The sequence below is a fragment of the Pagrus major genome, chromosome 21 (genome assembly GCF_040436345.1).
Source record: "Pagrus major chromosome 21, Pma_NU_1.0".
Lineage (NCBI taxonomy): Eukaryota > Metazoa > Chordata > Actinopteri > Spariformes > Sparidae > Pagrus > Pagrus major.
Genome location: NC_133235.1, coordinates 7729308 through 7742820, shown reverse-complemented (window position 1 = coordinate 7742820; position 13513 = coordinate 7729308). Strand labels below are relative to the sequence as shown.

Below are 13513 nucleotides of genomic sequence, written 5' to 3'. Positions count from 1 at the left end.
TCATCTCCTCCTCGTCAAAGGTAACAGTCTTCTCCTCTCCTCCTCCTCCTGCTTCCTCTCTATTCTCTTCATCTTGTAGTCCCATTTGGGGATCTGGAGCTGGTTGTGGTTACGGCTCTTTCTGAGTTTTTCCGGTTTAAAGCTCGGAGCCGGGGCTTTGCAGAGCATCACCTTGGGCACCACGATGCCTGGTCGCACACTGCTTCGCCTCAGCATATTCAGAGGCAGGAGGCTTGCCCGTCTCATGGCCACCGCGGACACCGCAGCTACGTCGCTCAGCAGCTGAGGCTGGAGGCTGGCCCTCCGATCCCTCGCCTTCGGGATGAGGAGGATCCGTGAGTTCTGGAAAAATCTCTTGTAGTTGTTCAGTCTGTCGGGGCCCATTTGCTTGAGCGCAGCCACCCGCTGCCTCCTCAGGATCTCCTGGACAGCTTGACGACGCTTTCCAATGCACGGCGGGCTGCCTGGACACACCGTGTGGCAAGCTGTGGCGATGAATGGACTGGAGATACTGGTGGTGATCTGGACCATGTGGTCAAGAACGCCATCATCCAATGGGTTAACCTTGTTGTTGATGTAAAACCTATAAGGGCAGCAGGAGAGGAGGTTGATCAAACGCCTCCAGCAGGACTTTGGTTCTTGGGCCTGGGCCACCAGCTCCTGGACAACAAGATCAGACAACGTGGTTTTAAGGAATCAGCTTTAAGAACACATTTTTACACACTGTATTGAATCTCACAGGGGAATAAAAAGCATAATGTGTAGCATTTGTTGGGACCTCACCACATGGTCCTAACAATAGACAGGCCTGCATGTAAACCAAAGCCTAACATGTGGCATCGGCACACTAACAAAGCCTGGAAACAAAGGAAAAGTGTGCCATTGCCCGTTGTCCAGTAAAACACTTGGTTGCTACATTTCCCCAGGTTTGAAACTCCCTTAAAAAATTTCAATAGTAGGACTGTGGTCATTATTAATTTTTTACCTCCAGCACGGGCCACTCCATGGGGAAGGAGTCACAGAACTGCTCGGCACAGGGCTTTGCCATTAGCCGATGCATCACATTGGCGGTCTCGTATCGACCAGTGAAGAGAGCCCACTCCCTGGGTGTCATACTGCGGCCGTTGTCCCGTGCCTGAATATCACTTCCTGGAAACATTATTGAAGTGGTCAATGTGCGGGAGAATCTGTGACTAAAGCTTTACTGTAATCAGCTCCTCATTTTTTTATCATTTTTCATTCATCCATACAACAAAAGGAGATTTCTACCCAGATATTTACATCTCATACACACAGTTGTGCTCATAAGTTTACATACTCTGGCAGAATTTGTGATTTTTTTTTGGCCATTTTTCAGAGAATATGAATGATAATACAAAAACTTTTCTTTCACTCATGGTTAGTAGTGGGGTGAAGCCATTTCTTATCAAACAATTGTGTTTGATCTTTTTACATCATAATGACAACAGAAACTACCCAAATGACCCTGATCAAAAGTTTACATACCCTAATTCTTAATACCGTGTATGGCCCCCTTTAACATCAATGACAGCTTCAAGTCTTTTGTGGTAGTTGTGGATGAGGCACTTTATTTTCTCAGATGGTAAAGCTGCCCATTCTTCTTGGCAAAAAGCCTCCAGTTCCTGTAAATTCTTGGGCTAACTTGCATGAACTACACGTTTGAGATTACCCAAAGTGGCCCAATGATATTGAGGTCAGGAGACTGAGATGGCCACTCCAGAACCTTCACTTTTTTTCTGCTGTAGCCAATGACAGGTCGACTTGGCCTTGTGTTTTGGATCACTGTCATGTTGGAACATCCAAGTACGTCCCATGCGCAGCTTCCGGGCTGATGAGTGCAAATTTTCATCCAGTATTTTCTGATAACATGCTGCATTCATCTTGCCATCAATTTTGACCAAGTTCCCTGTGCCTTTGTAGCTCACACATCCCCAAAGCATCAGCGACCCACCTCCGTGTTTCACAGTAGGAATGGTGTGCTATTTTTCATCATTGGCCTTGTTGACTCCTCTCCAAATGTAGCGTTTATGGTTGTGGCCAAAAAGTTCAATTTTGGTCTCATCACTCCAAATAACTTTGTTCCAGGCTTTCTTCTGGCGACTCGACCATGCACCCCAAGTGACTCCTTTGGGTGCAATTTTCCTGGCAGTTGTGGCTGAAATTGTTGTTGGTCTGCCTGACCATGGCTTGGTTTCAACAGAATCCCTCATTTTCCACTTCTTAATTAGCGTTTGAACACTGCTGATTGGCATTCTCAATTCCTTGGATATCTTTTTATATCCTTTTGCTGTTTTATAAAGTTCGACTACCTTCTCCCGCAGATCCTTTGATAATTCTTTTGCTTTCCCCATGGCTCGGAATCCAGCAACGTCAGTGCAGCACTGGATGAAACATGCATTGGTCTGTCAGGAGCCCCGACACTCACTGACTTTTTATACACACACACTGATTACAAGCAAACAGATTACAGGTGAGGATGGTTTCCTTTAGTAGCCATTTAAACCTGTGTGTGTCAACTTGTGTGTATGTTATCAGGCCAAAACCTCCAGGGTATGTAAACTTTTGATCAGGGTCATTTGGGTAGTTTCTGTTGTCATTAGGATTTAAAATCACTGTACATCATACAAGCTGTAACTTTCTAGAACAGATGTCTGTTGATTGATTGATATTGATCTAAATTATTTCATAAATGTACTGTATGTGTTTTACCAGCCAGCATGAGAGCTCGGACAACCTCAGCTCGGCCCTGCATGGCAGCCTTCATCAAAGCTGTGAACCCGTGACAGTTCCTCCTGTCGATGTCCAGTCCAGGGAAGTAGTTGAGTAGGAAGTTAGAGATGATCATATGACCTGCAGGTCAGACACAAACACAGAAATGTGTTTAGCAAGTTAGGATTTCTCCAGTTTAGCACCGGAAAAGCTTCCAATGATCTATCTGATATATCTCCCATACAGAGTGCTGCAGGGATGATGTATTTTTGTCGGCAAACCCGTTAGTTAGTTAGCATCACCCTGGTTCCCTCAACAAAAAGCCTATGCGTGTTTTCCACTAGATTTTGGATTATTGTAGAAAATATGGTATGTGGCAAACACAAGTTTATGATACTTATCATTTTTGTTCAAAAAGATAATCTTGATAATCACAGATGAACACCACTTTTATGATTTTTGAAATGTTAATTCAATCACCAGAAGTACAAAGCTAATGTTAGGCTATGAACGAACTACGCCACAGTCGGATTTTCTGTTACAGACCCATGGATGTGACTTTATGCATGTTCCCAAGTACCCTGTCTCAGTGCCTTCCCTCGAACAGAGAGCGACAGTAGCTAACATTAGTTTAGAAATGGATAGTAGCCTTCCAGCACAACACAGAAGTTCCACAGAGCCCCTTAAACAGAAATCCAATTAAAAAAACGTATTGACCTCAAGGTTAAAATGCTAACTAATTTCTGGGTTTGAAGACTCAGTTCTATTTCCCTCTCTTTGATTTCAATAACACTTTTAAACATTCATCAGTATAAAAACTTTTCTACCTTCTATCTCTCTTCTGCTTTCTGTGTACAAGTTTTGTGAATACACACCATATTTTTGCCTATTAAGCAATATTGTGTCATCTCGTTGGCATTTTTTTTATTTATTATGGTCGGTTAATTCGTACACATAATTAAAAGCTTTTATTTTGTCAGCCACTCACTGTTGCTGAAGGGATTTGCAGTCAAACTGCAGATTTTTAACCTTTCAGCACTGCCTCCTACATGTTCACCACCTTAGTTCTTAATTGAGTAAAACCAGTCTAAATCCAGGTGAATGAAACAGTCCAATCACCTGGAATTCCTTGTGAAGTGAGCACAATGCTGATTTTCAGCACACAACAGGAGTCCATTAAAGAGAAACAGCTGGATGCAGAAGCATGGTTGAGTGCAAGGGTAAGGAGGATGGTTAATAATGAGAGTTCATCAGTCCAGACCTGGGATTCATTCCTAGCAGGTCTAGACACTTTTTACCTTTACTGAAGGCTTTGAGGAAAAGTTTTTCTTCTCATGTATTCGACCTTTCTGCTGCAGTCGTGTGGACTCACAGTTTTGCACACCTGTTCCCCTGAGGTGTGGCAGAGTACTTTGTCACGAAAGGGGATCAATACTTCTTTTAATGAAGCAGAAAATGAAGAGCAGTCTGCAGCTATTCATCACGGGCCGCAGAGAGCCATTCATCATCGTTAGCAGATGAGAGGCCGGGGCGCCATGTCTGATACATGTGGCTGCATTACTATGAAATTACTAACCATGGTACTTTCTAAAGCAAGCAAATAACAGTGATTTTTGCAAATGGAAGCACCAGACCTCATAATATGCTCTGTGCTTTAATTTGGATCAATTTTGAAACTAATTTCTACCACTGCATTATGCATCAAAAGTAGTGGGGGGGGGACATGTCGTACTGGGAGACTATTAAAATTTTAATTTATGAGGAATATTACATGAGGTGAAAATGGGTTTATGAACGCACAAGTTGTGACACAGATACTTTCATTTCAATTTGGTGAAATTAGACATCCTGGAACTTGTGTGTGTATCTGAAGTGATAACACTAATAATACATTAATTTGAGTCTGAGCAGTCGTGTCCAAAGGTTTATAATCTGAGATTTGAATGAGGAACACTAACAACGACACTGTTCCACACTGTGGTAAATGGAGGGGAAATATTGGGAAATCAAGCTGAATACGCTCTCAACCATCTCTACAGAATGTCTTTATGGATTCCTGCCAAGCATGTCAGCATGATTCAAAGAGAGGATTCCATTAGCCTTGACGACTAGCCTTGGTACTGGAATTTTCAATGACTTACTGCTCACTCATCTCTTTATGTAAGAAGCTGGTCTTAGTTTAAGCTCATGTGGTACTGGTCTTTTGAACTTTTATGGTTTGGGTTGTATTTTTGTCACTCTGGGCACTCGTTCTATCACTTTTGATAACTCACCAAAGTAACTGCTGGAATCTTGGAGAGCAGCAACATTGCTTAAAAAAAATATGTTGCATCGAGGAACAAAAGCATTCAGAAGATCGAACAGGGTGTAAATAAGCTGATAGTTTAGACAAATGTATTGGGAAGACAGGAAAAGAAGGTCAATATTAAGCTTATTGCTCAAAGTGAGAGTTCCTGGTTCAGCTTTGGCCTGTACTTGCTGTTGGCTGTCAGATAGCTTGTGTTTGATGCTTAGTTGGAGCTATTTTAGCACCATTATCCCACGATGATAGTACTGATGATACAAGAAAAACATGTATAAAAACTCAAGTTGTAATAAACCATAGCTTTCATTAAGTTTATTCATGACATCATCTTTTGTGTCGTTTGAGATAAAACCATTGAAATGTTTGTCTGTGACATGTTAAAAAATCATGTAACAGTAGCACAAGTAGAAAAGTCTTAAGCTGACATCAGCCCCTACAAGCCACATAGTCACACCTGTCCAAATAGAGCTTCAGCAATAAAAACCCTTTGGTGTAATGACTTAAGCAGGAGTGAATGTTATTGCTAATGAATTCAGATTCATTTCATAGAGGAAGTGTTATTCCTTTTTTCAAAAGTTACATGGGGTGTGTTCATAAACCGGATCTGAGACTCTACACTTTAATGAAAGTGTGGCTGCTCAAAGTAGTTCAGTGTGCGCTGTCTTTCTAAAAAAAAAAAAGAACGGGTAAGCTGTGAGAAAGTGGGTGAAAGAAAAAAAAATCCAATTAATATGTAATATAATACAAAATGTAGCACCTCTTGTGCTCTAGAGCTTGTCTACAGTGAGTTTATTTTAAATTTATCATGTTTCTAAAGTTATCAGTCCTGTATCAAACTAAAATAGATATGTTTTGGACATTATTATATATTAAATTAAGTCAGTGTAAGATACAGAACAAGGTCATAAACTGTGTGCCTGGGCCACTGTGTGAAACAGTTCTGTCAAAATGGAAGTTTAAGCCACACACAAATATGTTGTACACAAAAGCCTATATAGACAAACATTCTCTCTGTAGCTGACACACAAAGGTTACAATTTAGTCTTTACTGAAATTGTTAAGATGGCATGTTTAACAAGCGCACACAAACATATGATTTTAACTGGCATTAATAAAGTTCAAAATTATCTCAAAATTGATTTTTGTGTCATCTTTATATCAGTACTTACCGGTGTCTGTTTACCCATAGAGGGCTCAATTTACCCCATGCTCAAGTTGTGCTATAGGACCATCGTAATTAGATAACTTGTTTTAATTTCCATTGACAGACAACAACCTGAGGTATATATAATAACTATTATTTGAAACAGATACACTTTTATTTTGCAGTAAAATAATCAAAAAAGTGGCTCATCCTACCCTGTTCTCCCCTACTGTATCAATATGCCTATGAAATGTATATGAATGAATGTTATACACACAAACAGCTAACTCCGCTCTGCTAATGTGTGTCCAATTATTTTAATTCACCCATCACAGTTGCTACATTCAGCTAATGTAGACTGCCGTTTCAACTGTTCATGAAACACAGACTGCTTTTATTGCTCTGTTGCTGTGTGTCCTCAGACAGAGTGCACTCTGCCGCTCTGAGAGTGAATATCCAAACAGTTTTATTGCAACAGTGCTCCAAATTTTACAAATGGTTCAGTTGGTGCAAGAGTGCACTCCGGCATTCAGAGAAATTTATCGAATGCGCATATGGTACCTAATTCAAAAGCTTAATTCTGTAGCCTATTTGAGGGAAACTGCATACAATACTCATAAGTATAACACTTAACAAATAATGGTGTTACTGTAATATTTACGGCACCATATTGCTGCCATCATGACAGAAAAAGATGAGCTCAGTTACTTATCTTAAGCAGATTCTTGTTCACGTTGGAAAAATAGGTTTATTATTTCATTATGACATATTTTCTTGTTATAACTAAACTCCAAATTATTTTGCTTTCACAAGAAACATTTTACTTCTAACAACACGTCACTTTGTCTTAATATTTTTACAATATGGACACATCTTGTTCAAACAACATACTGACTTAACTCATTAAACATGTCTTGTTTTAACATAATTGTTTTGCTGAACCAGTCAATCCCTAGAGACTAGACTGTAGCCTATAGCAACCTTATAACATGACTTATTAATCATATAACATGACTGATTAAGCATATGACAAAACTAATTAATCATATAACATGATTGAGAGTAATAAAGCCAATAAGTGGCGATCCCAAAATGCCAAAATGTATCTAAACATACAGGTGAGAGGGGGAGATCTCTATCAGAGTCTGTACGCACCAACACAGCTGGGACTGCAAGTGTCACAGGTCAAAACACTTGTCTTGGAGGACCATGACAGTGAAGAGCCTTTTAAAGAAATAAAAGCACTAACAGTGCTGCTGGTATTAGTAAAAGGCTCCTCATGATTGTTTCATTTGTTTCCAATAATCATACCAGCAGAAATAATAACTCCAATAAAAATAAAAGATAGGGGTTCGTTTCACAGGCTGGAGGTGTGTTTACCTGCTTGTGCTGCAGTAATAAGAGCAGTGTTGCCCTCGTTGTCCTGCCAGTTAACATCGAGATATGGGCACTGAGAGAGGGCCATGACCACGTCCACGTAGCCATGGTAGCACGCCAAGATCAGGCCGGACTGAAACACAAAAACAAGAGTGCTTGAGTTTCCTCTCCTGTCTTTGTCTGTGATTAATTTTGCCTCTTCAAAACACCAAAATGGTTTCTTGAAGCTATGGTGAAGCATTTTTTTTATTTTTTTATTTTTATAGATTCATAACCACACTTCCTGACAGGAGAAAAACATTGCAGTGATCTCATAAAAAGAAATAACTCCTATCACTCATGCTGCCTACAAGCAAAATACAAGTGTTTTTCCCTGTGTCTAACAGACTGTGATAGACTGCTGCTGGCTGCTTTCTTCTTATTTATACGGGTAATAACTGGTAAATCAGAGTTACTGTTTGGATTAGGGGCTCATTTTTCTTTTCGTTTTTTTTTTTAGCACAAAAACTCATTAACAAAGGGGACAGGGGTTGCTTTTCCAAGCTTTTGAGACGGTTGATAAGCCTCACTGCTAACTTATAATAAAGATAATCCACTCAGTATGTCACCACTCTGCTGGCAGAGTTTAACCGGCTGGCGGTGTGAGAGAAGGTGAAGACAAACATCAGATCAGCAAAGAGTTAGCCACACTGCAGTAAGACAAAGTACAGATAAAGAACAGTGAAATTAATTACGGGTCGTACTGAGCAATTAGTCTGTACAGTGTCGGGGTCTGTGTGCACACCTTGAACCAAAGCAAAAAGAGGTCTTTTACTCATAATTCCTTTCAGTTCTGACAAGAGTTTCTGTCCAGCGTAATTGCTAAGATCTGGCTTCTCTTGAACACTGATGAAATAATAAGTCCAGTCAGGCATATGAGAAAGGCGGTCAGACGATCACGCGGACAACAGGCAAATCACCACGTTAAAGGTGCACTACGTAGTTTTGGGGAAGAAATTTTCTTCACTGACTGAACAAACAAACTAAATAGACACTCTTTGTTTTCATGACGGAATAAACTGAATAAATAAACTGATCTTAAAAGGACAACACAATTTCATACTGTTTTACTTTGTTTATATTTGGCAGACCCTGCCACCTTTCTAGCTTCAAAGTTCTGGGGGGCTTATTTTCCTCTGAGAACAGTTTGTTTATTCACTTATGGGGAAAAAAAATATTTCTGAGTTTATCATTAATATTGTAAATATTAAAATTCTGAGTTTGAATTTCCTCCACATAAACTACATAGTGCCCCTGTAACCATGTTATCTTAACAACTTAATTAGACTTAAATTGAGTACTCTTGTAGCATCCCTCCATTTCAAAGAAAAATAGTGTATGTGTATAACTGCATTTACATTTACATTTTACATGCAGTCTAAAAAAACACATTTTAATAACTGATGTAAATGCACGCAAATTGCATTGTAATAAGAATGTGACTAGATGAGCCACACCACAATTAAAGATCACATGTCACTGTCCAGATACAGATCACATGTTAAAGCAACATTATGCAACTATTTTACCTTACAATAAAAGCTTCAAAATCATTTTAATGTTACAGTGATTGTTTTAAGGTGAATGCTGTCTCTGTTTCAGCCACTCTGCCCCTCAATCACTTGTTGCACTATGTAACTTCAGTGAGCGTGTGGGATGCGTAACACTTTACGACAGTACATCACACACGCACTACCAACTGTTAGTGTTTTTGGTGAAACTGGATCATACCTTATGGAGAAAATGTTTTCTGGTTTTGCCTCTGCTGTCCAACAGCTGCTCTGCCTCAACTCTGTGATTTATGGAGTTTTCTTGAAAGCAACCTGTAACTGCTGCGTGCATGTGTTTACACCACTATCACAGCAGCATTAGAACACAGGTAGGAGAAGATTTTAGGTTGGAGTGGGCACCAGAACCAGAGCCGTGTGAGCTGGCAATGGAACTGAGCTCAGCAGCCTCTATGGACTTCATGACAGAGGAGAAGAGACCAAAGAGGACGCTGACAGAGGAAGATAAGAGAAAAAGAAACAGTGACCAAGCGAGAGGTAAGAGATAAGAGTCTCAGACTGTTTTTTTTGTCATTGGCGACCGCTTTGCTAAATTAAAGGCTGCAGACAGACGCTGAGCTGGACTTGTTGCTGTTAACGGTGAAAGTGATAGTGACAGTGGTTTAGCTGGTAGCATGTCAAGGCCCGGTGTTATTGTCTCTGGTTCACATTGTGTTAGCTTAGCTCTACTGTTCTGAGTTGTGTGCAGCACTCATGCAGACTTTGACTGCTGCACAGCAAAAACGCCTCAACATTCATGTTCAGTTAAAGGCATAAGTTTTCAAGGTATATCACTGTTACGATGTTTTGTTTATAGTTAGCATGTAACGCTACATTAAGTCTGATAAACTGTTACAAAACCTGGGATTTGACAGCAATCAAAAACAGTGGAGGGGTGCCAAGTCTCACAAAATATAAATAACTACATAATGCTGCTTTAATACCAGGTGTAAATGAGGCCTATGGTAATTACAGTGGGTCAAAGGTAAATTGGAAAGTTTTTCAGCAAAATCTGCAGTGCCTTGTTTTTATTCCATCCCACACATTTTGCTGCATTTTAGTTCCCAAATTAGGTATTACTATTAATAAATTATGCCTCCCCAGATACCAGCATGTGGGCAGGAATAAAGATCTTAAAAAGGAACAGCTATAGAGCAAGCTTACCAATTAAATCTTTATTGGATACAACATGTACTTCATTTAAACGCAGATCAAGAGGATAATTGGGATTGTGAGACTGTGCCAATGTCATGAATTGAGGGAAATAACTTCCAAGCTTTGTCATTAGGTCGATGAGTAGGAGGAATGTGTACAATTGAAATAATTGGGACATAAATGACTTGACGATAGCTTCATATGAATCAGGTGAACTTTGAAACGACACAGACAGGATTGCAATTTTGTCCTGTGAATGTGACTGTCATGCACAAAGAGGAAGTCAAACCACGGTGAGGGTGAAGAAAGATGATTTTTCTTACAGTCAGGAAAGTTGAAGAGGTTGAAAATTGTGAATGACACGGTATTCATTCAGAAAATATGGTTGGTGCCACACATTCAGGAGGCCAGCCTGGTTCTAATGGAACAAGTATCAAAGATGACATCCAGTTTATGAATCCTTTGTGTAAGGTTTTTTTGCTGGGAAACACTGAGTGGATTGATTCGCCCCATTTCCATGGCTGCATATGCTGTGTTAACATGCTGCCAAGTATCCTGAAAGACATTACTGTCGCCGCGCTCAAGGACAATCCTTCTCTGTATGTTGCAGCTCACTAAGCATACGGTGTATCTTACCAAGTGCTCAGGTCAATGTCTTAGTGAGCCCTTTTAAAGCTGAGCCCTGATGGCAAGCTGCTTCTCGACACTGTCACTGTTTTCACCACCCATCTGCCAGTGGAGGCTTAACTAACAGCTCGGAAACCCTCCTTCAGGATTTGACCTTCAGTTTTCCTCCTGTGTTCAGGAGCTGCACCAGGCTCAGCTGGTGTGACCGCAAGACCTGATGTGACTGCAAGTGAGAAACCCAGCCAAGTTCACTCAGTGTCAACTGGGTCAACATGCTTTTTATGCATCATTGTATCATTGTGTTATCACATGTGTTTTTTAAGGGAAATACTACAACTCAAACTTGAGGATTTCTTTTTAGTGAAGAAATTCTCCATAGTTTGACTGACTTTGTAAACTGCGACTTTTGAATACATTTCAATGGTGGACAGCAAAATCTGTAAACTGGTGGGTTCAATTTAGGGCTAGCTGATACGGCCTTATAATCCTATCTCGATTATTTTTAGGCTATATTGCGAAACACAATATGTATCTTGATATTTTCAAATCTAGACACTAGGGTTTGGCTACAAAATCAAATATCACATTATTTTTGACCAAATACTTCATTATTGTTGGTACTTTCAGAAAATATTGACACAATGAGATTTTTGATAAATAACTATCAGTAATGTGGATATAATTATTACGTAGGTAAAGGCAAATAGTAGAACAAGTGGAACAGTCTGGTAAGTTCAGAAAATGACATCACTTTACTGTCATGCAGCCTTTAAAACCAGGAAAAGACAACACTTGTCATATCACGTTATAACGATATCCAACATCTAAGAGGACATCTTGTCTTATACTGGCACAACGCTAATGACCAATTTACCTTCATTTTGTAAATTATATTACCTGATAAAAGACTGACGACCAAAATGTAGTTAATAAAGTGAGTACATGTGATCAACAGCGTATATTTTGTTTATATTTAGCTTTCTTCACAGGCATCACTTTTGATCCAAAATAAAATAAGATTCTCTGGTGTGCAAGGACTTTGATCTAAATATATTTTTCCTACTTGTGAACCTTTGAAGCAGCCATTGTTTTCCATTAATTTCCACAAAGTACGAAAATCAACTGGTTGACTCAAAACTTGCTTGAGTTTTGAAATCTATCCTAGCCAATGTGAAGTCTGTTTAAACTTTGATCAAAGTTTTTGATTGAAAGTAACCCAGAGCAGATCACTGTGCAATGATCACAATGATCTTAGAAAATGAATGGAAACCAATGGCTGCATATAGAATATGTCTTAAAGCCTGAAACTGTTAGAATTAATTGGTAAATGGTCCAAAGTCACCTAAAGTATACGTGATTTGTACAGCTAAAACTTACAAACGGGGACAGATTGATACTCTTTGTGAGCAAACTTAAGTTTCCAACCGGGAAACATGGGGATGCTTTTCATTGCCACCAGGAAATTTGGCAACAAAAACGTAGACTTAGCTGATTTCACATTGGCAGTGAAAAAAAAAAACAGATGTTCCTGAAAATCAAATATTTCATTACAATAGGTTGAACCCAGAGATACCTACTCTTCTGTTCCTATCCGTCTCTCTAACTTCCTCTTCGGTCACTCCTTGTCTGATCATAATCTTGACGATGATTGCGTTGTTGTTGCAGCAGGCTTTAAAGAAGGAAATGGGCTGTGGGCTGTCAGGGCTCGGTGAGCGGTACAAGAGGGACATAACTGAACTGTCCGGGGGATAGAAAGAATCATCGGAGGCAATGCTCCGCGTGTCCGAGCGATCCGGCAGGGCCTCAAAGTCCAACTCCTCGAACTCCTGGTAGATATCGTCCTCATCCTCCCAATAGTTTCGCGTGTAATCAACTTCACTCTCCATGTTATCGTCCTCTCCTGACACCTCAGACTCATACCCATTTTCGTCAACACTGGTGATGGACATGACCGGCGTATCCATAGCAATTTTATTGGTGCTGAACTCAGTCTCACCCAGTCGCACATGTCCGGCAACTCCATTCTCTTGAACCTTTGAACCTTCAACTTGTTCCTCTGTTATTGACACCATTTAACTCTTCCCCTGCCCCCACACACTTTTCAAAATTTTTGTGGATTGCCAGGAAACCTCTGGGAGCATCCTAGAGTTTGTTTATTACCCCGCCGCAGAACTTAGTGACATCCTAGACAACAGAAGATCTAATCCGGTCAGGCTACTGACATCTATCCGTTTCTGTCTCTGACAGTTTTCCCAAGAGATAAGTGTCACCAGAAGTCACAGGGTTTGCATGAGATCATTAGACATGCTTGCAATCCTCCATCAGCCTCCATCGAATAAATCTCCTCAGGATGCCATAAAAGTCAGGATTCCCCAGAAGTCCATAAGATAAAATCATTGAGAAAGGTTTGATTATAAGCATGATCTAAGGTAGTCACTCTGGACTGGTGAAGTGACCAAAAAGAGTCAATGAAAATGGAAGGTTATCAGTATTTGTCAGCATTGCACTTCCAAATAAATGCAGTTTTACAAGCCCAAGAGTATCCATGAGTCATGAACTGTGGAGAAGCGCCTGTCCAGTCCACGTGAG

General features: G+C 40.2%; 1 protein-coding gene across 1 annotated transcript; it reads right to left on the bottom strand.

The window, feature by feature from the left end:
• ankrd33bb (ankyrin repeat domain 33Bb) lies at nt 1–12996 on the bottom strand. Its single transcript, XM_073492160.1, has 5 exons — nt 12502–12996; nt 7560–7689; nt 2731–2871; nt 986–1149; nt 1–660 (listed from the first exon to the last, which is right to left on the bottom strand). Exons 1-5 carry the CDS (start codon nt 12994–12996, stop codon nt 1–3), a joined length of 1590 nt encoding a protein of 529 aa, XP_073348261.1.
• Between the last annotated feature and the right edge of the window lie 517 nt (nt 12997–13513).

Bases quoted from the DNA above. Each gene is read 5' to 3' on its own strand.
- ankrd33bb (XM_073492160.1), bottom strand. From the start codon at position 12,996: ATGGTGTCAATAACAGAGGAACAAGTTGAAGGTTCAAAGGTTCAAGAG. The intron at 1,150-2,730 runs GTAAAACACATA...TAATGTTTCCAG, and splicing joins CCGAGCTCTCATGCTGGCTG to GAAGTGATATTCAGGCACGG. The intron at 661-985 runs GTAAAAAATTAA...CTTGTTGTCCAG, and splicing joins TGGAGTGGCCCGTGCTGGAG to GAGCTGGTGGCCCAGGCCCA.